The following is a 27,929-nucleotide window of genomic DNA, read 5'->3' on the forward strand; positions in this document are numbered from 1 at the left end:
TTTATATCATTTTAAGGTTTAGAATTAAAGGTTAAAAGTTGAATTTAAGATTTAAATTTTAGAGTTTAACAATCTAGTGTTTTAGGGTTTAAAATTTAGGGGTTTGAGATTTTAGAATTTTATAAAATCAAATTAACTTTATTAAATCTCAATTCAATTTAATTTATAACGAAAATAATTAAATTCAAAATTAAAGGTAGAAAATAAAATGACCTCAAAAAAATATTAAGCTTTAAAAGTAAACACTGCATAATAATTCAAATTTACTTCGTGACCTATTAGAAGCAAAAGAATATGGAAGGAATCCTCACAGATCAGTTGTATAATGGAGTGGCCTTGCATAATAAATCAATAAAAGTTAAGTATAAGCTTTTATCAAAACTATACTTTTTCATCTTTGTAAACATACAATCATCTTGAAAGGGCACACCAATAAAAGGGCGGGCCTAGGACATTCGGTGTCAAACAACATCAAATAAAGTACTAATATGAACTCAGAGGAATGATTGAAGAATCAATGCTGCAATAAAGCTATGATCCTCATCCATATTAGAAATGCAGAAGATGGGGTCATCAGTACTAAATATGAACTCGGAGGTTGGTAATGATTTTTATAAATGTCACTTTTAAGTTACACAGTTCAAAATTTTCCCCCGCAGATGGGGTAAAAAGGTCAAACAATATATGATTTCACAAATAGTACACGATCTAAGCTGGCTGTTTCTGAACTTAGGGCTGCATAGGACAGGGGGATCTCATTCTGATAGATGCCCAGTCCCCCCTGGAGATTAAGCACAGTTCCCATAACATGTCTTGCGACAATGGTGGGGGGCAGTTGCAGATTTGCAACGAATAATATAAATAATTATCTCTAGTGCTTAAAATACACTGTACAGCGCTCCCTACAGATGTGAGTTAAAGCTTAAGCCAATGCGAGCTCCCCCTCTCCCTGTTCTTGTTGCTCAGGCAACCTTCCTTCCCGATAAGGAAGAAGAATGCGCTTTATTTCTTCCGCACTAAGTGTTTCATACTCCAAAAGTGCACTTGCTAATGCATGCAATGCCTTCTCTTGCTGAAAATAATGTCAAATAAAGTGTTGAAGTATACAATTCGCAGTACAAAATAGATTTACCCAAAAGTTATTTGAGTTTTCCACTCACAGTTGGAACTAATACCTAAGGTATAAATTTTATCTGAAAATTCATCAATGGATGAACTAACAGAATCAAATATTCTTCATACATACTCCAAAATCTTAGAAACTAGGGTCCTACCATTCAGATTTCATTTTATTCATTGTTATATAGTATGGTTGCTTATTACTTATCAGTAAAGAAAACTACAAAACAGGGGTTTAATGTAACATACCTTCTTTAACAGGGCTTTCACGCGATCATATGCTTCTCTTAGAAGCTTCACCACCTGCGTAACAACATAAAACAAATTAAGATTGAAAAGACACTAGTGCAAACCAGAACTCCAGCTTAGAGGAACATACTTCAGCATCAATGCGAGATTGCATTTCTGAACTTGGTCGCTCTTTAATATGAACTGGTCCAATTGTATCACTCATCCCACAATTTGATACCTGGAATAGACGTTAAAAGCTATTGGCAATGAAAAAATAAATAAAAGGAGCAGCACTTTTTAGAGTAATGAAGAATTGAAGAGCACATCTTGCCCATAGGTATGAAATTCACAGTTTTATTTCCCGATATACCATATATAAATAATGACAAACTGGTAACGCAAATATAGCAATGCAGAATTAAAGATTCAGAAAAAACTGAAACATTTTGAAATGTACCATATATTGAGCAAGCTCTGTAGCTGTGTGCAGATCACTACTTGCCCCAGTTGTGATATGGTCTTGGCCAAAGATGAGCTCTTCTGCAACTCTTCCTCCCATACAAACATCAAGACGAGCTAATAATTGCTTCTTACTAGTTGAAGTTTCATCACTTGAAGGCAGCTGTGTAACCATTCCTAGAGCAGATCCACGGGGCATGATTGTTGCCTTGTGGATTGGATGTGCACCCTCAGTGTTGAAAGCAACAATTGCATGGCCACTCTCATGATAAGCTGTGAGCTGAAGTTATGTTTGATAATGTCAGAAAACAAGGACTATTATACATTTTGGATAATGATATAAGTTTATCTTGAAAATATAGGACCTAATGTTACACACCGTAAGCTAATAGATACTAGAATACTACCCGGTTGCAGCTAATTGGTAAACAATTGGCCATTTATCGACATGGGTTGCATCAAGAAACTTCAAAACATGAAGATTAATCCTTAACTGTGGCCATTTATTTGGACATCCCAAATTGTAAAAGATTTTCTGGCAATCTTTGTTATCATAGTTGGCCCTTTTATATCTTTGTTTGCACTGATTACAGAAAATGATTCAACACATTCCAAGCAAACCCCAACTTCAATTCTATCTTAAAGTGACAAATAAAAAAACGCCAATACCTTCTTTGACTCTTCTGTTAAAAACATTGTTTTACGCTCAGTACCCATGAGTATCCTGTCTTTAGCATATTCCAACTGTGCAGCAGTCAACTTATCTGCACCTTCAACTGCAGCTTTAATTGCAGCAATATTCACCAAGTTTGCTAGATCTGATTGGCAGAACAGCAGGAAAAAGTTAAAACACAATAAGAATGTTTGTTGCCGGGAAGTAGACTTGTTTCCCTTTATTCGTAAAAACTTACCTGCACCATTGAATCCAGGAGTACCACGGGCAATTGCTTTAACATCTATATCATCAGACATTGGTTTATCTTGTAGATAGAGGTCCAAAATCTCTTGACGACCTCTAACATCTGGATTTGGGACAACAATCTACAAATGGGATTTATAAGTCTTTATATAAAAGAGAATAGAAGAAGAAAATAGTAAATGCCCTGTCCTAGAAGAACAACCATAGTCAACTGCAGAACTGTTGATACTTATATAGGTCGCACATACGAGAGGGAAAAGGCATTAGTTTAAGTCTTTAAAGTAAAATTACTTACTTTTTATTTTACGTTACTTTTGCTTCAAGTTCAGTTTATTTTAAGCTATTTTTAATTAAAGTTGTTTTATTTCCTTCTAGAAACATCTTTTTATGTAACTAGTCCCTATTTAAGGACCTATTGGAGAATAAAAACATAAGTAAAGTTGCTATCTATTTTTCAAGAGATCTAGGTCTCTATCTAAATGAGTCCTAAAGCTAATCATCAATCACCGTAGGTCATTCTGGGAATAGTGATAAAGGGAAGGCAATCATGTTCAACGTTTCCATTAATCGCCCAGTGACTAGATCCTATTCCCACGTTCTCAATAATTTGGCATAAAGGCCTCTCAGAATGGGCAATGAAATCCAAACATATGCAGATTTTGTGGTGACAGCAAAATTATCGATTTGCAAAAGTCAAATAAACAAGCAATTTCAACAAATACAAGATTGGATAAAAGCCCTATTTCTGATTGCCACCAATCGCTGCGGGAGGTGCAACGCCACCACCACCGAGTGGGGCGACTTTGACAACTAGAGGATCTATTCCTCAGTATGCAAAAAGGGATTTCCCTACTTTCAATGGATCAAAGACCCCTTGATTTGGTTGCATCAATGCGAACAATTTTTCGAAAACTACCACACCCATGACGCAAACAAAGTAGGGTTGGCAGCCTTTCACATGTTGGGCAAGGTGCAACTTTGGTATTATCAAATGAAGTTGGAGGGGCGAATGAATGAAGTTACGTAATTATTGCTCCCTTCATTTTGGTCCTTCAGTAGGCAGCAACCCAAAGATTTTGTTAATTTGAAGCAGACAGGAACTGTAGAGGTCTATCAATGACAATTTCAGGAAAAATTGGCAAGAGCTATGTTTGACCAGATCAATATGTTGGATTATTTTTAGCTGAGTTAGACGATTCAATTCAACTTAATGTTCAGATGCAAAAGCCCTCAAATTTAGCCATGGCTATGAGTCTCGTCAGAAATTTTGAACAAAAAAAAACAACTATTACGTGTCAGAAATAATCAACGAGGGGCATGACCGACTGCTCGAACAAATTCTGCATCATTGATTTCAAACGTGTTAGTTCAGAAGGGTACCATGAATACTGTAGTTGCACATTCTTCAAGATCTACAACATCGACTCCATTCATAAAGCACTAAAGCAGAAAAAAGATGGCAAAACGTAGATCAAAAGGGTTATGCTATAATTGTGATGAGCCTTATTCGGCCACTCATCAGTGCAAAAAGTTATTTTGGTTAGAATTGGGTGATACAGTGGCGAAGAATATCAAAGAATTAGGAGAAGTTAAACTTGAAATCTCCTTACATGCTAAGACTATGCAGTTACAAGTCGTAACAAACGGACAACCCTTGTTGAGCCCTGATAGATTTGGATAGTACACACAACTTCATTAGTTGCACTTTGGGTAACACTCTTATCCAATGCTAGCTCTATTTCCAATGGTGAAAAGGTAAAAAGTATAGGGATTTGTTCTCGGTTACTTTTTTCTTTTGCTGCCCATAAATTTTTTGCAGACTTTTATGGTATTCCTTTGGTTGGGTTCGATATCGAGTTGGGTATTAAATGGCTTCAATCATTGGGACCTATTATCTGGGACTTTGGTGCACTAACAATGAAATATGCAGTGAAAGGGAGATAAGTTATGCTTCAGGGAATACAAATGCACTCTAGGAAATGATTACAATTGATAGGAAACTATAGTGGTCAGATAGATGGATAAACAGAGGTAGTCAACCGTCCAGTGGAAATGTATCTTCAATGTTTTGTGGGAGATTTTCCAAAGAGATGGGTGGCATAGGTACCGTGGGCTGAATATTGTTATAATACTTCTTTCCAATCAGTACTACAAACTACTCCCTTTTGGGTTGCCTATGGTTAGGATCCACCTCGTTTATTGTCTTATAAGATTGGTTCTTCCAATGTCGAGGTTGTTGACACTACATTGATGGATAGGGATGAGGCATTGCACGAAATTAGAGATAGACTGTTTCAGGCGTAACAACGCATGAAGACTTACTATGAAAAGGGTCATGGAAATGTGTTGTTTTCTGTTGGTGACTCGGTTTGGCTTCAGTTACAATCCCACCATCAGTGTTCTCTTGGGCCCTCGAATTTGCATAAGTTGTCTCCCTGTTTCTATTGTCCTTCTCCAATTATTCGCAAGATTGATCTTGTGGCATATGAATTGCAATTACCTTCGGACATCAAAATTCATAATGTTTTCCATGTTTCTTTAATGAAGGCTTTTAAAGGTGATAACTCTCCTACGTTGGCTACAATTCCACCAATAGAAGAAGGTCGTGGTGTTTAAACTCCTGCTTCTGTCAAACTCTGTCTCAATCGTGGTCACTAAGAGCTCTTAGTTCACTAGATTGGTTTGCCTAATTTTGATGCTACGTAAGATGATTTGGATTAGTTCCATGGGGCATATCATGACTTTGAGCTTAAGGACAAGCTCTTTCTACAGGAGGGGATTAATGTTGTGGACGCTTTTAAAGGTCACACATATAAGAGGAAAAGGACGTTAGTTTAAGTCTTTAAAGTAATTATTTACTCTATTATTTTACAATACTTCTACTTTAGGTTCAATTTTAAACTATTTTTAATTAAGGTTAAATTGTTTTATTTCCTTTTAGAAACATCTTTTAATGTAACTAGTCCCTTGAATTTTTATCTATTTTTCAAGAGATCTAAGTCTCTCTCTAAACGAGTCCTAAAGGTTTTAGTCTCCCTTCAATAAGCTGGTCATCAGTCACCAGAGGTCGTTCTAGGAATAGCAATAAAGAGAAGGGAATAGCTTCCATCGTTCCCGTTAATCGCCCAGATACTTGATCCTATTCTCATGTTCTCAACAAAGACTTCACTAGTATTAGAACAAAAGGTTGAAGGATTCACACAAGAACTATGAACTGATTATTTAAGTCAATAGTGACACCTTGAGAAATTAAAAATTGTTTTCTGTCACACTTTGAGGACTCAAGTAAACAACAATCTGGAGCACGATTTTTTATAAAGGGCAAAACCCTGCAGGGAAGGTTGGTTGGGGGATGAATCTGATTAAGGAACCAACTATAAATTTTCATATTTGGTTCCTCGAGAGTTTTTTCAACATGAATCTGTAAACACAAAGATTTAAGAAAGAACTAATGATTGGAGCACTTACATGCCTATCAAATCTACCAGGTCTGGTCAAAGCTGGATCAAGAATGTCCGGCAGATTTGTTGCTGCCATTAGAATTATTCCCTATGAGATAGACAGAGGTTGGACAAATTAAAACATGCAAAGCAATTATTATATTGCAAACTTATTTAAATATACCTCATTCTGTTCAAAACCATCCATTTCAACAAGAAGCTGATGTAGTGTTTTTTTTGTATGGCCTTCCCATTGTTTTCGTGTGGATCCAACAGCATCTATTTCATCAATAAAAATGATGCATGGGGCCTATAAAATATGAAATATTGTTAATGGCATGGTTAGACAGTACGAGACATCAATTAAGCAATAAAAGAAATCCACAGAGCTCAGTAGTTTGAATACCAACCTTTTTCTTAGCAGCTTGAAAAAGGGATCTCACACGCCGAGCACCAACACCAACAAACCTGCCACAGAGAGAGAGAATTTCAGACTCAGAACATAATCTTAGAACTCACATTAAAGCAAATGAATGTCTATACCAAGTGTTGCCAAGCAAAGATGAAATCAGATGATGGCTTACATTTCCTCAAATTCCGATCCTGCTCTATAGAAAAAAGGTACCCCAGCTTCCCCCGCAATAGCCTTCAAGGTTGAACAAATCAAACCTATCTTAATATGGATATATGCAACATGCAACATGCTTCAAAGGAAGCCACTAACAGCTAGAGAACTTGTATGATGGTTAAGGTGTAACTTGCAAAAACTCCCAGACATATGTAAGCAGTCATAATGAGAATTAGAAGGAACAACTAACCTTGGCTAGCAAGGTTTTTCCAGTTCCAGGTGCTCCAGTCAAAAGGATTCCCTGCAATTTGGTTGAGCATAAGATAATAAAACTAGAAGAATATCACAAAAAAACCCTTGTACTCCAAAATGAACCATGGCATGCCAATTTCAACAATCATTATTCACATAAAATGCAGAATTACTCACTGTAGACTTAACAATGGACAAAAACATCGAAACTTGTTTTCTCCCTCCTCTGTAAGGAAGTATGTTGAACTGAACCTAGAATCATTAGTAAATCCCCTTCCCCACCCTACCACTGAGCTAATGCTTAGATAACAGGACTTCAGGTCGGTTTTTGGTATATTTGGTTCTCCTCACATAGAAACCATTGATATTTTTTTTATTCTATTTCTATTTTCTAGCATACCCTTGAGAAATATACAACTTAGAGATCCAAAATATTCCATCATAAGGAGTATTCAGTAAAACAGACAAAAACAAAACCAATTCCATACACCATGCACAAACCTTTGGTAACTTCCCCCCTAGGCGGGTGAACTTTGATGGGTTTTTGAGATACTCCACTACTTCTTCAAGCTCTTGTTTTGCATCATCACAGCCTTTGACATCTTTAAATGTCTTAACATTCTGCACATAAAGTAATTAATGAGGGGAAAAAAACAGGGTTCAGGAATATCTATTTTGTTTCCAATAAATAGCCCTGGCCCATCATACCAAAACCAAAGTTGCATTTTCACTTGCATGTCTGCAAAACAGGTTCTTGATCAGCATTTTTCTGACGAACCATGAAATTTTACCAAATTATAATAGTTTCCCTTTAGTTATGAATAATTTTCCAGTAAAATTTTGTCATTGCCCAAAGTTTTCATCTTACCGAAGCTGTTGTCAAATAGAAATGCAGTTGTCAAATGAAACAAGAAGCCATAGTCATCATTAGACAGCAAGAAGAGGATTCGAGTACTTGCCTTCTCTGGCATCACTTCTCTGTTCAAATCTTTGGGGGCATAAGAGGAACTTGATCCAACACCTGAAGTTCCTATTCCACCCAAGCTTCCTACATACTTCTGAAGTGCAGCAGCACCCATTATCCTGCACGTAGTTTTCATGGTTTAAAATATTATAACAATGGGTTTATAGCAAAGATTGCTTGAATTTGACAATGAAAAAGTGTATGTTTGCAATTTGTGGAATCCATACCAAACCAATCCAACAGCGACAGTGAACAAGATAGTTGAAATAAGCTCTTGCGTAAATCGTGATTTATTTGAAACTTTAGGATCAACCTAATGAAGAAAACAACATCACTATCAAAATAGTTGACAAAGCATTCCAATATGAAGAGAAGAATAACCAAGATGTCTATGGTCATGATAGTCCATGTATCAGAGCACAAGTATAGACTACAAAAGAAGAATGTTCTATGTATAAGCCATATTGGCACCCACACAGAACAATGAAATATAAAGGCTTACCATCACCACATGCAATGGCTGCTTTTCCGAAATTCCAGGGTTTAAAAAGGACTCATCAATGTTTCCTGATGCTCGCTGCTTCAATTCTTGCAACTAAATTTAAAATTTAACGGATCAGATATCCTTAAGTCTTTTTGGTGATATTAAAGCATAGATTCATATTGAATTATTCTCAAGCCTACTTATCCACCAATTCAGAGGTCCAGCATATCTCGCATGTGGAAAGAGATAACATCGGTTCAACCAAGTATTACAATTTTTAATGTAATGAAAAAATGAAATCCATATAGAAAACCAAAGCGGTGAGGCAGGGCCTTGTTACCAAAGTAGGAAGATTAGAAGGCTTTCCAGACTGTTCATCCGGAAGGTAATCAGCAATGGCATTAGTGACTACCAGAGCTCGAAGATATTCAGCAACTCCTCTACTGTCTACCGCATGATCCCTTTCTTCAAATCGCTTAATCACAGACTCAGGACTGTTTAGAAACATTAAAAATCAAACACCAAAGAGGTAGAAAAGAAAATTGCGTTGAAATGAATCAACAATAGAAAAAGTGAAAGAAAACCTGTGCTTATTAAGCTCAGCCAACAAAGCGCTTTGTTTAGCGGCGTCTTTGGGATTGGCGTCGGCTTCTGCAATGAGGCGATCAAGCCGTTTTTCCTGACGCCAAAAGGGCCACCAATTGAACCAACCCGAAGCCACCGCTTTGTCCATTCCCTTTTTAATCATTGCCCAAACTCCCATTAAAAACACCACGGCAGGGATTTTGCTTTTGAGCCCTTCTTTTTCCACCAAGTTATCATTCAGCCTATCAGTCTCCACCACATTCTCAGTTTCCCCATCGATGTTATTGACTTGAGCTCCCTCGCTAACATTCACGAACTCATCGATGGCGGTGGGGTTTTCAGAATCCGAAATTAAAGCTTCGGGTTTGGAATCTTCAACATGGGTATCGAATTTGGAGTCGGAGTTAACGTTTTCGGGAAGCAATGTGCAAGCTATTGAAAAAGGACGTGCATAAAATCGGGAATTCAGAAAAGTAGAAGGGAAAGAGTGTTTGGGAACAGAAGAAAGATTGGAATGAGGGGAAGAAGAACGGCGAAAGCGTGGTTTAGGAAGAGAAGGCCAAGGATTGCAGATAAGGGAGGCTTGGAGAGAAAGGGTCATTGCTTAGGGTTTAACGGAAGAAGAGAAGTTGTTTGAGTTTGAAGTTGGGGAAGGGAAGGGAAGGGAACGGAAGGGAAGGGAAGAAAAAAGAGAGATGGAAGGAGGGAGTTAAGAGCCACGAGATTAGCAGATGAGATTACAGGAGCCAACCAACGAACAAGTGAAAAACCTTATCTCCATTCGAATTGGCGCCGGCTTGTCACTTCACCTGCTTCTGCCCATAATTTTTTTTTTTTCAATTTTCCCCCTTTTACACGACCAAGTGGATATTTTCGCTTTTTTTATAAAAATAACCCCAAAATTTTCATTAACTAAAATAATGACTTTTTTTATTATTTACGTTGTAATAAAAAAAGTGGGTATTTTTATAATTTAATAAATTCATTTAAACCACTTCCATACTCTATCTAGCATGATTTATTTTATGGTTAACTAAATCTCCTTTTTAGCTTTAGTTCGATTGCCACTTCGATAAAATAATCGTGAGATATGAACGCACACTAAATACTTTACGACTAGGTCTTCGCTATCCCTCCGGTATATGAGATAGTACAAATTCGTCCCTTAAAGTTGATTCGATTTCAATTCAAAAAACGCACGTTGAGTTGGAATTGTTTAACGTACAGTTGGAAAGTTAAATCGATCGTGTTGTACTCAAAATCCCACAGGTTGAGGTCGTTAATTCAAGTTGGGCTTTTTCAGATCATAAGGCTATCAAAATCTTAAATTACGGGTACGTGTCGCGTGGTTAGAAATTCAACAAGGGTCGATTTGTAGGTTATACCGAAATCGACTACAAGAGGAAGAGTTGTCTGTTTGGGGCATCCTCGATTGCTATAACCAACTTATCAGTTAGAAGGATAGAATCAGTTCAAGTTCGGAGTATATTGAGACTAAAGGTAAGCTTTAAAAATATTTTATTTACCAATTTATTTTATTTCGCTTAATTTATTTTACAATCACATTTTTTTGCTTTATTTTATATGCATATATTTTTCTTTTCTTTTAATATTATTATCTTTATCAGTTAAAACCTTTTTTTTTTCAGCATTGCAACGCACAGGTCGTGAGCACGACTGTTACCACGACAATAATTCTGATCATGAGAAAAGGTGAAATTGGATAACCAGTCCTTGAGGATTCGACCCTACTGCTCTATATTTCAATTTACTATTATTTTGTCATAGAAATTTGTATTTGGTGGTTTCAATGCCCATCAAGGTGAAATTGAATAACCAATCCCTAAGGATTCGACCTTACTACCCTATATTTCAATTTACTATTATTTTGTCATAGAAATTTGTATTTAGTGGTTTCAATGCCCATCAAGGAGCCTAGTGGGAACCTCTAGAGGGTGAACAAGTTAAAGTAAATTTTGATGCATAAGAAACAATTGAGGGTTTGTCATGGGTTCATGTGTTTACCCAAAAGAAAATATCTAAGATCCAACAGTGGCAGAAGCACACACATGTTTACAAGCGATTATTTTTGCAGATGAAATGGGTTTCAACGATGTATGCTTAGAAGGAGATGCGCTCACGGTCTTGAAGAAACTAAGAACACTAGGGAACGATAGATCAGTCATAGGTAATACCATTAGTGAGAAAAATAATAGAGCAACCAGGTTTAGAAACTATACCTCTCGATATGTACCACAAACAGCAAATGAAGTAGTACACGAACTAGCAACATGGGGACAATGGTGCAAAACCTCTATCTATTGGATGGAAGAAGTTCCACTAGATGTTGAGTCCATCGTCACGAAGGAGCAACGGTGGTGAGAAAAGGCTTTTTCTCAAATTGAGTCCAGAGTGAGTTAATTTATGTTTTGAAAACTCCAAGGAAGTCAGGAAAATCTGAAGAGTTAGGACATAAGGATTTAATTTGATGAAGCGGGTGAAGGCAACTAGCTCCCACTGAAGAGGTTTTCTGATGCAACGAAAGTAAAAGCATTCTTTCAGGGAAAAATTTGAGGGTTTAGGTTTTGGGTTTGCGATTAGAAATTAGGAAATGTTTTGTTGATTGAGTTGTTTCTTTTTCTTAGCTGTTAAATGTTTTTTTGTCAGTTTATTAGTGGTATCCGAGGCACCGCCCAAAGTTATCAATAGGATAGTGTCAGCTAGTTGGTGGGCTGAAACGATGTAGGGTTTTAGATTTTCTAACCAAGCCTTTAATCTTTCGTTACTTAATGCATTGGTCATCTTTGATTCAAAAAAAAATTACAATTTTAGAACATTTTAAATAATTTCGTATTTAAATTTTATTTGGTACATTCAAATATAATTGTAAAAATATATTAAAAATATAGAATTTTATATATAATTCCAAAAATTGACAAATAAATAGAAAATTAAATTTATTTTAAACAAATTTTAAAATTGGGATTTAAATATTTTATATAGGTTTTAAATAAATTAAATAGAAATTAATATGTTTTTTAATCCATAACAAAATATGTAGTTTTATATGGAAATATCTAATTGAAAGTACAAATCATAATAGATTATAACGTTAAATATTTTGGATTGAATTATTAAAACACCCTGACATACTAATGTGATGGCGCCTTTCATTACCTGTAATGAAACCTGCCTACACTGGAGCGATGATCTTAGGAAATACCCCTTTGAACAGATTAGCAATAACCTTAATTACTAGATTATAGAGGACCAAACATAAGCTTATTGGTCTAAATTGTGCATAAGTCTCCATATTAGCAACCTTCGATATAAGAACAATAAGCAAATTTTTGAACTCTAGGTCAATGGTTTGACCAGCGAAAACCTTCTGAACCCATTCACAAACTTCCCCACCAACCAAGTCCCACTAAATTTGGAAGAAAAGTACATGAAAACCATCACTTCCTGGTGCCTTAAAAGGAGACATGTCAAACATTGTTATCTTGATCTCTTCCTTTGAAACCTCTTTTCCTAAGAACATAATATCACTATGGTCCAACATCAAAAAAGAATTTATAGGTAATGCTGGCATTTGATTTGGTCTTTCCCCGTACATATTCTGAAAATACTTAGCCGCCTCATTTTGAAGATCCTCTTCATCATATAGCCAATCTCCGTTCTTATTTTTTTAGATACGTGATTCGATTATGCTTCCTTCTTTACAATGCGCGAGCATGAAAAAACTTGGTATTGCGATCTCTTAAATGAAACCAATCGCATCTTATTTTCTATTTCCACAATAGCTTTTCATGGTGTAAAACATTCTCAACCTCCTCTCGAATATGAAATTCAAATTGAACCAAATAATCCAAATTCAAATTTTTTAGAGCTTTCTGATTTCGAGCCAGTTTCTGTATCAACTGTCTTTTATGAACATCTAAGTATCCATACACCATCCTATTCCAATTCCTGATGGACATGGTAAACCATGACATAGATTCTACCATATTTTCGTTAAAGTCTCAATTATCTCTAACAAAATTATTAAAACAGGGATGTTCTGCCCAACTAGCCAGTAACCTAAAATGACGTCCTTTAGGCATAAGGACTCTCGATTTAAGAGACAGTAATAAAGGTTTATGATCATATTTCAATTTAGGGAAATGTGTAATTGAACTATGAGGAAAAGCATTACTCCAAGCATAATTCTCAGTAGCTTTATCCAAACAGTTGAAAATGCTCACTATGCCATGTAAAATTAAGACACTTAAACCCCAAATAATGTAAATCAGCTTCTTCAAGGAAATTACCAAACAACAAACATCTCATTCGTTCTTGTCGACCTCTTCTCTTTTCATTTGAAGATCGTATGGCATTAAAATCACCAATCACAACCCATGAAATAGAAGTATCTGGAATGACTATTTTGAGATCTTCCCATAGGCTCTTTCTTTTCCATCTATCAGGATTCCTATAAACGAAAGCAATGAGAAAGGACTGTCAACTAGTACCTTCAATGACTCATGCCAAGATAAATTGAAGATGCTTACACATTATTTCTACTTGAACTAAATCCTTCCAACCAACCCAAATATTACCAGAAAAACCAATCGCCTCCATTCGATAGGAATGTTGAAATCCTAGCTTCACAATAATTCTATTTACCTTATCACCACTGACCCTTGTCTCATGTAGACTTACAATATCTGGATTATGTTCCTTGTTATATTCCTAAAAAATTTGCTAGAATTTAACACTCGCACAACCTTGACAATTTCAAGAAAAAATTTTAAATTTATAAGAAAAGTATGAGAGATAAGACCATACCTTACTGCTTGAGGCTCATGGTTTTATCTATAAGCTCTCCTTTTATGCTCCCAATCACTGGTCAGACTTTTGTGCTCAATTGAGCGCTAATTAGTTCAGCTATCGAATTCATCGAATCCGTTAGAGGAACCTTTGAATTTCTAGAAATTTTAAAATGTTCCCCACAATCTTTAATTATCCAATTCAGCCTCTTCCCACTACAAATTTGGTCCCTTTTGAACCCGAAGTATAATAGTCTGTTTTAGGTCAAATCGAAACAGTAGTTTCAAGACCATAAATTCGAGTTCAAAATATTTATTTTATTATTATTTAAATGTTTACAGCATGATTGAGTGACTGTGTGAAAATTTTGTTAAGAAATTTTATCGTTTAATTGGTCAATTTGATAAAAATGACTAAATCGCGTAAAGCATAAAAGTTGAGTTCTATTAGCTAAATGTGTCTAATAGCTATAGAAATTTAAAGTGGAAGTCCTTAAGTGGTAAATAGATCATTAATATTATTAGTGGACAAAGATGGACATCATTTATGTGATTTATAAAGGTTAATAGTAAGGTTAATTTAGTAATTAGTAAAATAAAACAAATTTAAAGTATGAAAAAGAAAGATATCATCTTTCTTTCTTCTTTTTCCAACTGAAGGATAGGATTAAAAGAAGCCATTTCTTTTCTCTTCATTCGGCTATGCCATGTTTGCCAATTAAAATCAAGAAAAGAGGAATTCAGACTTAGATCAGGGAAAAAGTAAAGTAATTGAATAGTTGGCCCGTTCCGTCATTTCGTACACGAGGTAAGTTTCTATAATTGAACTTAAATGTGAATTTATTTAATTGATGGATGGAATTGAGATTGTATTTACCCTATTAGTTAAATTTGGAGATCTTAAATTAAATGTACGGTTTAAATAAGACGAGTTGTTAAATAAGACCATAGCTGGGCTATGGCAATCAGAAAATAAGACCAAAATCGGTTTATGGTATGTGAATGTAAGACCACGGCAGGGCCATGGCAATATATGTGTAAGACCATAGTTAGACTATGGCATCGAAAAATCGATATACTCGTACTGTAAGCATTTATAAGCCGGAGTGGCTTGATAAGAAAATTGGTGAGAAATAGATACATATCGGTACAAGTATGTACAAAAAACTGTTCAAGTAACAAGTTAAAAAGGTTGAGAACTTATGAGTTAATATGTGATTAAACTTTATGTTAACTCATTGTTTGATGCTTTAAATGCAATTTATGTTATCTATTTTGAAATGCTAATGAATGATGAGATTATTTCATTTTTACATACGAACTTACTAAGCTTCATAGCTTACTTTGTTTACTTTTCCATGTTTTATAGTCTTACGAAGCTAGCTCAGATTCAAGGTTTGTCAGAGACTTTATCACACTATCGAACATCTATTTTGGTACTTTTGAAGTTATGTATATATGGTATATGGCATGTATAGGCTTTGGTCTTTTTGGTATGTTTGATGGAAATGTATTTTGGATATTAGAAATAGCTTATAAATGTTATGTGGTTTGTTGTAAATATTGCCATATGATATGGTAGATGTTGAATTATGATATCCAAATGTTTATTATGGTATGAGGTATTTATTTGGTTGATATATGTTTATTGTAGATTGATTTTGGATGATGAATTAGATGAATTATGGTACATGATATATATATGTAAGTTATGTCTAGTAAAGCAAGTTGAGTTGATAGGTATTTGAATAGGTAATGGCATTGAATTGAGTATTGAAATGGTTGAAGTAGATATAGTATGATTTGTATATTGGTTGATGATTTTTGGCTGCATACTTGTGTCTTAAAATAGTATCATTTGAGTTATATAGGTACATACAAATTTAGGTGGCAAATTGGCTTGGTAAATAGCCTATTTTTGTCTATATAAGTAGAGACACGGGCGTGTGTCACAGCCGTGTGTGACACACGTCCATGTTATACGGCCATGTATCCCCTGGTGTTGAAATTGAAATGAAGCTAGTATGCTCCACATGGTCTCACATACGGGTGTGATCGGCTGTATGGGACAAGTCAGTATACCCCCTAATTTGTACATGAGCGTATAACTTAGTCGTGTTGCATAAGTCAATATACCCTACAGGTTTGGCACAGCCTAGCACACGGCCTGGCACACAAGCGTGTGTCCACTTCGAAGGGCACACGGGCTAGACACACGGGCGTGTGGATGGCCGTGTGACCCAAGTCAGTAAGCTCACTTGTTTGGAACGGGGTTGGATACGAGTTGGGACACAGCCATGTACTTTTATTTCCAATGTTCACACGGCCTGTGACACGGGCGTGTCTGTTGGCCGTGTGAGACACACGGTCTGGCCACACTGGTATGTGTCCCCTATTTTGAGAAAAAATTTATAAATGTTGAAAAAATTTCCCGAGTTATCGGTTTTGTCTCGAACCACTCCCAATGCATATTTAGGGCCTCGTAGGCTTGTATTAGGGACAAAGTGATTGAAATTGAATGATGATTGCTTGTATTGATTAAATGCATGAGAAAAGTATATTTAAATGTGTTGTAAGTCTGGTAATACTCCGTAACCCTATTCCGGCTTTGAATATAGGTGAGGCGTGTTATATAGAGCCCCTTCCTTTAACAGCAAAAGACATCTCACAGCTCTAGTTATGAATTTCACCATTGCTAGAACTTTATTTATTAGGTTTATTGCTTTTTTAAAAAGTGTCTGTTGTATGTTTTCCAGTATTTAGAACTACATCATTTAGCTTAATCCTTTAAAAATAGGATTAAAACATGAAACACTACTCATTTAAAATTCCAAAACATGTCTAGGATTTATTGACTATAGAATTTGCAATATTAATAAAAGATGAAAGTTTTTATAGCATTCTTGGAAAAATTACCACATAAGCATTTATTTAGTTCAAAATCATATTTTCTAATAATTCCACTTTGACCCCTTTAATTTTACTAACTATACAATTTAGTCCTTAAACCTCAATTAATAATTCTATTAAATTAATCTCACCTAAATTTTAATTAAAGACTAATTACCCTCTAATAATCTCTAACCATCACCGTACTCACTCTTAAAACCCCTTTTGGTTAAACTGTAACACCCCTAGCCTATATCCATTGCCGGGACAAGGTGTTATATTTAGTGGTATCAAAACTTCGATTTAATCAACTCTTGGAATGTGTGTAATATGTAAAGTGCCTAGAAATATATGCCATATAAATCTATGATAGTGTGATATGTATGATTTTATCTAATCCTTGTTTTTATTATAGGTTATCTTCGACTTGTAAAGATGTCAGATAGACCTGAACGTACTGAACAGGAAGAAGTTAACAGTAGAGTACAGACCTCTAAACAAGGAACAAGCAGTAATGTTCCAATTTCTTTGATGCGAGAAGAAGAACTCAAAAACATGATTTATGGATTTATGAATCAGTGGTATAATGAGACGATACAAGAAAGAAATCAGGCTCAGCAATCTCTTTCCCCTATTACAACACCAGTAGTACCCTCGGTTGCTCCTCCACCCCCTTCAATAACTGAATCCAGTAAATATCTTCTACTTGAAAAACTTAGAAAACATGGGGCTGAGAAATTTCGAGGAAAAATAGATGATGATCCTGTCAAGGCAGAGTATTGGTTACAGAGCATAATGAGAGTTTTTAAAGAAATGGTGTGTTCATCTGATGATTATTTGAGATGTGCCGTGTCGTTATTGAAAGAAGAAACTTACAATTGGTGGGAGACGATTGAAGCTGTTGTACCAATAGAGAAAATCACTTGGGAATTCTTTCAAAGTGAATTTAAGAAGAAATATGTCAGTCGAAGGTATTTGGATAAAAAAAAAGAGAATTTCTTGATCTATGACAGGGAAATAAGTCAGTAGCTGAATATGAAAGAGAATTTGTTTATCTCAGCAAATATGCTTGAGATATTGTACCCACCGAGGAAAAAATGTGTATCAGATTTGAAGAAAGACTAAATGATGAGATCAAAATGATGATAGAGGCCACTGAGATACAGGAATTCGTTGTTCTATCAGATCGTACTCAGAAACTTGAAGAGGTATATAATAGAAAGATGCAACAGGATAGAAAGAGTAAAGAATCCTTCAAAAGAAATACATCCAAGTCATTTTCAACTTTACCGGTGAAGAAATCTAGAGAGGAATTTAGTCGAACCATTTCAGCACCGGAAAGATTGGGTAAAAGTAGACCAAGACAATCTAATTTTAGGACATCTGATAGACTTGTTGTTAGTGAGGGTAGTGTGCAAAACACCCCAAGGCCTAAATGCCAACATTGTGGAAGAAATCACCCCAGTGAATATAGGGGTAAGATAGGGGCTTGTTATAAATGTGGGGTTACTGACCACTTTATTTGATATTGTCCCCAATTACAAATAGAAGAAGTGGAACAGAAAGAGAAACAGAAAGCTACTCCTAAAAAAAATAGACGTTCAGGTCAGAGCAGTGCTACAATAACTACTCGTTCGGGTATGAAAGATACTGCTAGTCGGCCAGAGGCTAGGTGTAACAGCCTAATTTTCAGTGGTATCGGGAATAGAGATTTGAGATCACTAAATTCGACAGGTGAGTTGAAAATTTAATAAATTAATACCTATGAGTCAAATGTGAATATAAAAGCATTTTTGAATTAGTGAATTTGGTGATTTAAAAGAATTAATTAGGTTAATTGGGTCGAAAATGAGGTATCGAGACCTCGACTTCATAAACCAAGCCATAAATATTTTAGAAATATTTATGGAGTGTTGGTGAGGTAGTAATAAAATTTAGTCAGAAAATTTTGACGTTTGGGTGGTTAATTAAATAAAAAAGGACTAAATTGAAAAAAGTGTAAAAGTTGCAAAAAGGATTAAGTAGCTCAATTGTCAAATGAGGAAGGACCTTAAGTGAAAACAAGCCCAAATGAGATATTTTGGGCGGCAATAGTTGAGAAAAATCAGGAAATGGGTGAAATAAGGGAAAAATTGGAAAATTACCAAAATTGGCTAAATAAAAATGGGACTAAATTGGAATATCTAGAATTCTCTTCATTTCTCTTCATATTCATCAGCTGAAAAACAGCCATGGGGGAGGGGTCAAGCTGGTTTTCATAATCTAGCTTCATGTAAGTTTAATTCTTGCTTTCTCCTTGAAATTTTTATGTTTTTGTGACTTTTACAACTAGGTCCACTTGTTGAATTCATTAGTTTTTGATTCTATGAAAGAAATTGAAAGTTTATATGAATATGTGCTGGAATTATATGATTATTTGGCATGGAATTAGAGCCTTAAATTATTTATATGCTGATTTTATTGAAAGAATTGAATAGAAAGTGAATGTTTGGGACCTAATTGTAAAAGAGTTTGAAGATAGAGTTTTATGTGGAAATTCTGAATTTCAATAGTTATGAAATAACTTATAATGTCTAGAAAAAGTATTAATTGAGAAAATTATCTTAATTTAGGGGTTAATTGAGCAAGGACTGAATTGTATGAATTGTGAAATTTGGGGCAAAATGGAAATCAACATTTTGCACTAAAACTGTTTTGGACAACAGCAGTAGTCTAATTTTGAAAAATCACCAAAAATTTTAGATATTTAATTAGAGGATTAATAAAATATGAAATTAAAGATTATTGAGTCTAGTTTCTTATAAAAGAAATTATGTAAGCAATGGAATTGTAAATCATGAGATACAATAACTTTTGTGAGACAAGGTCAGAATGATTTCGGGTTCCTCTGTTCTAATTTTGTAAAATCATAAAAAAATGTATAAAAATAATTAGGGGCTTAAATTTATATGTTTAGAATCCTGAATGAGTCTATTTTCAATAGAAATAAACGAGGACATAATTTGAATCCTGTACGAGAAGATAATTAATTTTTAGTGAAGAAGGGTCGAAACTGTCAGACAGCAGAACATGGGAGAATTCAATAAATAAACTGTATTAATTGGCCCAACCAAAAATTATGAAATTTTTATGGTAAGAAGGTATATGAGTCTAGTTTCAGGGAAAATTAGCGAATATTAATTTGGAGTTCTGTATCTCAAGATAAAAATAAATTAGTGACTATAATACAGATAGACAACTTGAATATTCACATAAGTAGATAGTGAAAATTATGGATAATGTTACCTACAAGTGTGTTGTTTATACTAAGGATGCGGATGGGGAGGAGGAGGAAAAATATACATATATATGAATGACTCGTGTATAAATTGATCACATGCTCGGTTATAATCGATGAGTGTTGGATTAGAAATGATATAATGTTTTATTTGAAATATTTATTATGAAATTATGATTATCGTTATAATACAAAAATTGAACTTATGAGTTTATATGGCTAAATTTTAGTGATTATTTGTTAATTTTATGAATTTCATGATGAGTTATTTCATATGTATTGATGATAAAATCGTGAATAGTGTAAAAGCATGAAAATTGAATAAATGATCAAATTGAGCATTTCAGTTTAGTGACAAGATGAATTGAAGGAAAAGACCATGGTTGGACCATGGCAACAAGTGATAAGTGATAGCTTCGGCTACACTTATCTGATCAAGGACAAATGAAAGTGATAAGTAATAGCTTCGGCTACACTTATCTGATCAAGGACAAGTGAAAGTGATAAGTGATAGCTTCGGCTACACTTATCTGATCAATGGCAAATGACAAGTGAAAAGTGGTAGTTTCAGCTACCTGATCAGTGAAAAGTGGTAGCTTCAGCTACCTGATCAGTGAAAAGTGGTAGCTTCTGCTACCTGATCAGTGAAAAGTGGTAGCTCCGGCTACCTGATCAGTGAAAAATGGTAGCACCGGCTACCTGATCAGTGAATAGTGGTAGCTTTGGGTACAAGTGACAAGTGACAAGTGATTTCCGTATAAGACCATATCTGGGATATGGCATCGGTGTGATATATGCTACTGTATAAGACCATATCTGGGATATGGCATCAGTAAGATATGTGATTCGTGTAAGACCATAGCTGGGCTATGGCATCGATATGTGATATGTGATTACGTGTAAGACCATAGCTGGGCTATGGCATCGATATATGAATATGTGTAAGACCATAGCTGGGCTATGGCATCATTATGTGAAGATGTGTAAGACCATAGTTGAACTATGGCATCGAGAAAACGAAGTACTCAATTCCGTAAGATGTTCACTAATTTGAAGAAGTTTGGTAAGTATTACATGGAATTATGTGACATAAGGAAATACGAGTTGATGAGACATGAGCATAAAACTTGGTTGATGGATGAATTCATTTGTGATTATATATTTCTACGCCTTGAGTGTATTATCCGTATGAATTGGTATTCCAAATGAGTTAATGAGAAAACTTCTAGTATGAAATAATCTGAGTTCGAAATGAAATATCATGAAAACGTACTTGAAATACATTGGTATGTCTTGTATATGCTATTTGAATTCATAAATGTGGAAAGCAAATGCATCTGGAAATATGAGATGATGATATCTGTACATGGAATTTATTGATGAATACGTACATCAAAATTTATATGATAGATTTTAGTGAATATTAAAATTGGGCTCAATAAGTGATTTGGCAATTTAAATCGTGATTGGTAGGAAGAGTTAATGAATTGCATATTTATGAATTGTTACACGTATTTGTCTGAAATACGAGGAAGTGATGGTAAATGATACATGGAAATATGAAACTATGATATATATAAAAACATGGAATATTGTAACACCCCTATCCCGTAACCGTCGCCGGAATAGGACGAGACGTTACCAAAAATTAGGAATCGGATCAGAACAGTAAAATTTTGAACCCTTTCTTAAATAAAAGATCATTTATTTATATAACTAATAGACACAAACAAAGATCGAATTTAAAACTTATAAAAGTAAACTTCCATAAGATGCCATATTCGCATGGCTTATATACAATAGTCAAAATATCATTCTACTTATAGTCTATCCTATACATGCCATAAGCTAAGTCCAAATCACATGATTACTACAATAGTAGATAGTGTGACGAAGTGCTGACGATCCCCGAGCTAATAGTAAGAGTCAACGATCTACAAAAATAAACAGAGAAACATAACATTCAAAGTAAGCTTTCATAAGCTTAGTAAGTCTTAAGCAATTTAAACAGTTGAACTTAAAAACAAACCAAATGTTCGAAATCACATAACATTTTCTGAGTACAATACTATTTGGCCGATTATGCACAAACACATATCATTTTACTCCGTTTGTACTCAAACTCATATAAACATAGTATTTACAAGCTTCCGGATTAACTTTAATTCTTTCAACTTTCACTAGTGTATCATTTCTTACCCACACTTACTTTCAACATTCATAGTTAAATGGCATATCGAAAACTATCTTGCAACTTTGCATAATAACTGAATGCACACATATACAAATATACATATGAATTTACAACATCTTTTCATATGCTTCTCATTACACATTCTTAATTCCCGTCAGATCAATCTCACATATAATATATATATCACATACCAGAATCACTTAATGTGTAATACGAGTTCAATTTATCATCTTAGCATAGGATCTCGTAGTCATATACTTTATCAAATTCACTAACACTTGGCCTGCGAGGTATAAAACCCGAACATAACACCAGCACGAAGCCCACGGGACTTTAAACTCAGATATAATACCAGCACTAGGCCTGTGGGATTTAACCCGGATATAATTCCAGCATATAGCCTGCGGGTCTTTAAGCCCGGATACACATCAAATATCATGCATATTTAATCATATATTATCACATCTCATTCAACATATCATATTAGTAGTCATTTGCAACATTCGGATATAAGCTTCATATGAACACTATCATTTACATTTCGATTCACACCAATCATCAAATTCATTTAATTCATATGTACTTAATTAGGTTGTTCGTACCTGAATAATTTACTTTACGGAACGAATCCACATATCGTATTAGCCCATAGTCTTATAGCACCACACTCTTAACAGTTTACCTTATCGAAGTTCACATTTAATCACTTTAGTGCCAAGCCATATTCGGCTACCACAAAGGACTAATAATAATAATTTTATACACATCATGGTTTCCTTTAGATATTTAATAATCACAAATCGTGATATCTCTACCAGTACATATACGGCATAGTTTATTCATTGTAACACTCATTTAGGTTTATTCATTATAACACTCATTTAGTGCATCAAATTTCCAAATCCAATTCAACTTAGGCATAATAGTCATAATCGACTTATAGCCTTAAATCATTACATATTCGGCACATTAACCAAATAAAATTTACATTCTCCTTGCCATATTAATTTAACTCTTAGGCATATAAAAGGGAATCAAGCTTAAACACTTAAGACCTTACCTTGAAGGTTGCCGAATGATTACAACGGCTATTCGATTACTTTCTCTTTTCCCTTATCCGAATTTGCCCCTCTATGCTCTTGAGCTTCAATTCAAAGATTTTAAACTAGTCATTATTCAACTATTCAAGCATCCCTTTCAAAATATAATATATATATATAAATTCGACTTTCACACCTACTGATCGTAGTAAGCTTATAAGAAATCAATAAGAAACTCATTAACAAATTTTTTTTGTCAATGTTTACTACATAATCATAATTCCACTGCAAGCTGTCTTCCTGAGCAATAGTCACTAAATCATTTATAAATGGATCTACGAAACTCCAAATCAAGTGCCATTAATTTTATCTGAAAATAAACTCATATATGTTTTATCCATAAAATTTTCAGAATTTTTGGTTTGGCCAATCAATACCAGATTTTTCTTAAAGTTTCCCTTGTTTCACTGTTTGACTAATCTGACCACTCTTCACTATGAATCAAATTTCTCATTGTACAGAATTCAAAATATGTTCTCATTTATTTCATTTGAAACTAGACTCATTAAGGAGTCTAAGCATATAAATTTCATCTTAGGACTATTTTTTACATTATAATGATTTATAAACTGATAGATCTAGAAGTCATTCTGACCCTGTCCCACATCACTTCAAATATCTCATTATCGGAAATTCTTTTGTTTACACGGTTTCTTTTATAAGAAACTAGACGCATTAAGCTTTAATTACATAATTTATTATGCTTCTAACTCATCTCCCACAATTTATGGTGATTTTCCCAAATCACGTTACTGCTGCATACTTTGCATGCATGTTATTTAAACATGCATATCACAAATCCATCATCACATACCTATAATTTCACTTAAGCATAAACTCCATTTCATCATTTTAAAGCACAAACATTACTCAATATTATCCAAGTTCACACACAACATGTTAGCCGATTTTCCCCCTTAACATCTAAGGCACATGCATGCTCATTTGCTTGGCTCAACTTCACCTATCTTCCATTATTCATCAAAAGAACATGAAACAACAACCATTTCCCTCATTTCAATTCATGACCGAATGCTCACAACACAACCAAAAATCAAAAATATGCTTCATGAGTTAAGGTATAATCAAGAATAACCCATGAACATCAAAATAGAAGCAAAGTACCAGGAACTTACCTTCCTAGTGACCGAATATTCAAGGGTTTCCTCCCCTATTTGCTCTCTCAATTTTCGGCTATGAAGAACCAAGAATGAACAAAAACCTTCCTTTACTTCCCTTTTGTTATTCTTATTATTCTTTATTCCTAAACATTTTATGACACAAAATGGCATATATTAATTTGTGCCATACCTATGCCATAACTTCAATAAAAAATTTGCACATGTTGTTCATCATGACCATCATCCATTATAACTATTATAATGCTAAAATACATATATTATCTAATACCCATCACCTTGGCCAGCCACTACACATAAAATGGGAGGTTTGACATGCAAATCCTCCTATTTTGCACTACTATTTATTTGGCCACTACAAATTAGCCTATAACATTTTCAGAAATTTTCACATAAGTCCTATTTCATAATTTCACTCACAAATGACAAAATCAAAGCATGAAATTTTCACACATGCACTTTCACATGTAATAATCACAGAATATAACATTTAATTATTTTTGTGACTCAATTTTGTGGTCCCGAAACCACTTCCCGACTAGGGTCAAATTAGGGCTGTCACAAATATGTTTGATAAATGTGATCATTCATAATTATGGAATTATGTACCTCATGTGTGCTATTTGCATAAAGATGATATTTCAAATACTTTAATGAATAAAGCTTAAATATGAAATAGTATGAAATTGAAACAAATTGTTATGAAAATGTATTTAAATTATCTGTAAGTGTTTCGTGCTTCTCGGTAATGTCTCGTACTCTATTCCGACGATGGATACGGGTAGGGGGTGTTATACTAGGACACCTGCTCGTACCTATGCCATTCAAGCAAGAGAAGAAGCATCAGCTCCGGACTTAATTGCTGGTACTTTCTATCTTTATTATGTTACTGTGTATGCATTGATAGACACTGGGTCTACACATTCATATATTTGCACTATGTTAGCATCTGAAAAGAATTTATCTGTTGAGCGTACTGATTATGATGTTCAAGTCACTAATCCATTAGGCCAAAGTGTGGTAGTTAATTTAATATGTCATAACATTCCACTAAAAGTAAAGGGCTGTGATTTCCCTTCTGATTTGATGTTGTTACCCTTTCGAGAATTTAATATTATCCTGGGTATAGACTGGTTAATGAAACATGACACGATAGTAAATTGTCGAGAAAAACAGATTAGTTTGAAATGTTAGACAGGAGATATAATTTTGGTTGGGTCTGAGAATTTGGGTGACACTGTTAGAATGATTTCATATTTTTCTGTTCAAAAATTGTTGCGTAAAGGAAATGAGGCATACTTAGCCTATATTCTTGATACTTGGGATTCTGAATCAAAGTTAGAGCAATTGTCTATTGTGAATGAATTTACTGATGTGTTTTCTGAGGAATTACCAGGTTTACCACCCGATAAAGAAGTCGAATTTGTGATAGATGTGCTTCTGGGAATAGCTCCCATCTCAGTGACACTGTATAGAATGGCCCCAGTAGAATTAAAAGAGTTGAAGATACAGTTACAAGAGTTGTTAGACAAAGGGTTTATCAGACCGATTATATTACCATGGGGTGCACCTATTTTATTTGTGAAAAAGAAGGACAGTTCACTGAGACTGTGCATAGATTACAGGCAGTTGAATAAGGTAACGATTAAAAATAAATATCATTTGCCTTGTATTGATGATTTATTCGATCAGTTGAAGGGCGCTGCGGTATTCTTAAAAATAGATCTCAGATCCGGATATTATCAGTTAAAAGTAAAAGAGTATGATATGCCAAAAACAGCCTTCAGAATTCGGTATGGCCATTATGAGTTCTTAGTCATGCCATTCGGTTTGACTAATACTCTTGCTACATTTATGGATTTAATGAATCGAATTTTTTAGCCTTATTTGGATATATTTGTGGTTGTGTTCATTGACAATATACTGATCTATTCAAAGACAGAATCCAAGCATGCTCAGCATTTGAGAGTTGTGTTACAGATTTTGAGGGAAAAACAGTTATATACAAAATTCAACAAATGTAAATTTTGGCTTCACGAGGTTGTATTTTGGGGTCACATTGTGTCAGCCAATGGAATACGAGTGGATCCTATCAAAGTATCGGCAGTGATAAATTGGAAAATTTCGAAGAATGTAACTGAAGTGCAAAGTTTTCTAGGATTAGCTGGTTATTACTGCCGATTTATGAAATACTTTTCAATGATTGCTTCACCGATGACCCGATTACTACAGAAAAAATATTGAATTTGTATGGTCTGATAAGTGTCAGCAAAGTTTTGATCAGTTGAAAAAATGTTGACAGAAGCTCCGGTGTTAACTCAGCCTAAATCAGGTGTGCTATATGTGGTATATAGTGATGCATCTCTAAATGATTTAGGCCGTGTACTTATACAGTCAGGAAAAGTGGTAGCATATGCTTCTCTGTAATTGAAATCACATGAAATGAACTATCGCGCACATGATCTTGAGCTATTTGTTATTGTTTTTGCTTTGAAAATTTGGAGACATTACCTATACGGTGAAAAATGTTATATGCATACAGATCATAAGAGTCTGAAATATTTAATGTCACAAAAGGAGCTGAACTTGAGACAGAAGGTAGCTAGAGCTACTAAAAAATTACGATCTTTTCATTAATTACCATCCGAAAAAGGCAAATGTAGTGGTAGATGCACTCAGTCAGAAATCGTCATTGTTTGCTCTTCGGGCATTAAATGCTCATTTGTCTGTTAATGAAGATGGTTCTGTGTTAGCAGAATTAAAGGCAAAACCAATATTCTTTCAATAGATTCGGGAGTTGAAAAATGAAGACCCGAAGTTGGTGTTTAAACGACAGATGGTTCAAGACAACTTGAAATCAGAATACTCCATTGATGATAGTGGTATGATATACTATCGCAATAGAATTTGTGTTTCGAATAATCTAGATTTGAAAAATGATATTTTATCAGGGGCTCATAGTAGCATGTACTCAATTCATCCGGGTAGTACGAAATGTATTGTGATTTGAAGAAAATGTATTGGTGGCCTAGTATGAAACGAGAAATTTGTAAATTTGTGGCAAAATGTTTGATTTGTCAACCGGTAAAAGCAGAACATCAAGTGTCTACGGGTTTGTTACAACCTGTAATGATTCCAGAATGAAAGTGGGAACATGTGATGATGGATTTTGTATCTAGGTTACCTGTGACTCCAAAAAAGAAAGATTTAATTTGGGTGGTAGTGGACAGATTGACTAAGTCAGCACATTTTATTCCGGTTAGAACAGATTTTTCGCTTGAAAAGTTAGTAGAATTATATGTGTCAGAAATTGTGAAATTACATGGAGTACTAGAGTTGATCATGGGCTGGGCAGCCCGGCCCGGCCCGAAGGCCCGCCCGAAAAATGGGAGGGTTTGGGTAAAAATATAGGCCTAAAAAATGGGCTTGGGCAAAAAAACGAGGCCCGTTTAGAAAACGAGTCGGGCTTCGGGTAAGAGTTTTTTGGCCCGGGCCCGGCCC

General features: G+C 34.7%; 2 protein-coding genes across 2 annotated transcripts; one reads left to right on the plus strand and one right to left on the minus strand.

Annotated features, from left to right (window-relative positions):
- Positions 1-580: 580 nt before the first annotated feature.
- On the minus strand, positions 581-9,871 carry LOC107904258 (ATP-dependent zinc metalloprotease FTSH 11, chloroplastic/mitochondrial). Its single transcript, XM_016830568.2, has 17 exons — positions 9,021-9,871; positions 8,777-8,930; positions 8,455-8,547; positions 8,180-8,265; positions 7,948-8,071; positions 7,490-7,609; positions 6,987-7,037; positions 6,753-6,814; positions 6,579-6,636; positions 6,353-6,478; positions 6,197-6,277; positions 2,721-2,850; positions 2,479-2,627; positions 1,808-2,089; positions 1,499-1,588; positions 1,369-1,422; positions 581-1,072 (listed from the first exon to the last, which is right to left on the minus strand). Exons 1-17 carry the CDS (start codon positions 9,620-9,622, stop codon positions 923-925), a joined length of 2,412 nt encoding a protein of 803 aa, XP_016686057.2. The 5' UTR covers positions 9,623-9,871; the 3' UTR covers positions 581-922.
- A 7,282-nt stretch (positions 9,872-17,153) lies between these two features.
- LOC107902476 (uncharacterized) lies at positions 17,154-18,244 on the plus strand. The gene is made up of 2 exons (XM_016828651.1): positions 17,154-17,689; positions 17,827-18,244. The coding sequence occupies exons 1-2, from the start codon at positions 17,154-17,156 to the stop codon at positions 18,242-18,244; spliced, it is 954 nt and encodes a 317-aa protein (XP_016684140.1).
- The last annotated feature ends 9,685 nt before the right edge of the window (positions 18,245-27,929 follow it).

The sequence above is a fragment of the Gossypium hirsutum genome, chromosome A05, assembly GCF_007990345.1.
Source record: "Gossypium hirsutum isolate 1008001.06 chromosome A05, Gossypium_hirsutum_v2.1, whole genome shotgun sequence".
Lineage (NCBI taxonomy): Eukaryota > Viridiplantae > Streptophyta > Magnoliopsida > Malvales > Malvaceae > Gossypium > Gossypium hirsutum.

Excerpts from the sequence above, each read along its gene's own strand:
- LOC107902476 (XM_016828651.1), top strand. The coding sequence starts at position 17,154 with ATGTCAGATAGACCTGAACGTACTGAACAGGAAGAAGTTAACAGTAGA. Across the intron at positions 17,690-17,826 it reads AAGAAATATGTCAGTCGAAG|ATTTGAAGAAAGACTAAATG; the intron begins GTATTTGGATAA and ends AATGTGTATCAG.
- LOC107904258 (XM_016830568.2), bottom strand. The coding sequence starts at position 9,622 with ATGACCCTTTCTCTCCAAGCCTCCCTTATCTGCAATCCTTGGCCTTCT. Across the intron at positions 8,072-8,179 it reads GTCGCTGTTGGATTGGTTTG|GATAATGGGTGCTGCTGCAC; the intron begins GTATGGATTCCA and ends AACTACGTGCAG. Across the intron at positions 6,479-6,578 it reads TTCAAGCTGCTAAGAAAAAG|GCCCCATGCATCATTTTTAT; the intron begins GTTGGTATTCAA and ends CATATTTTATAG.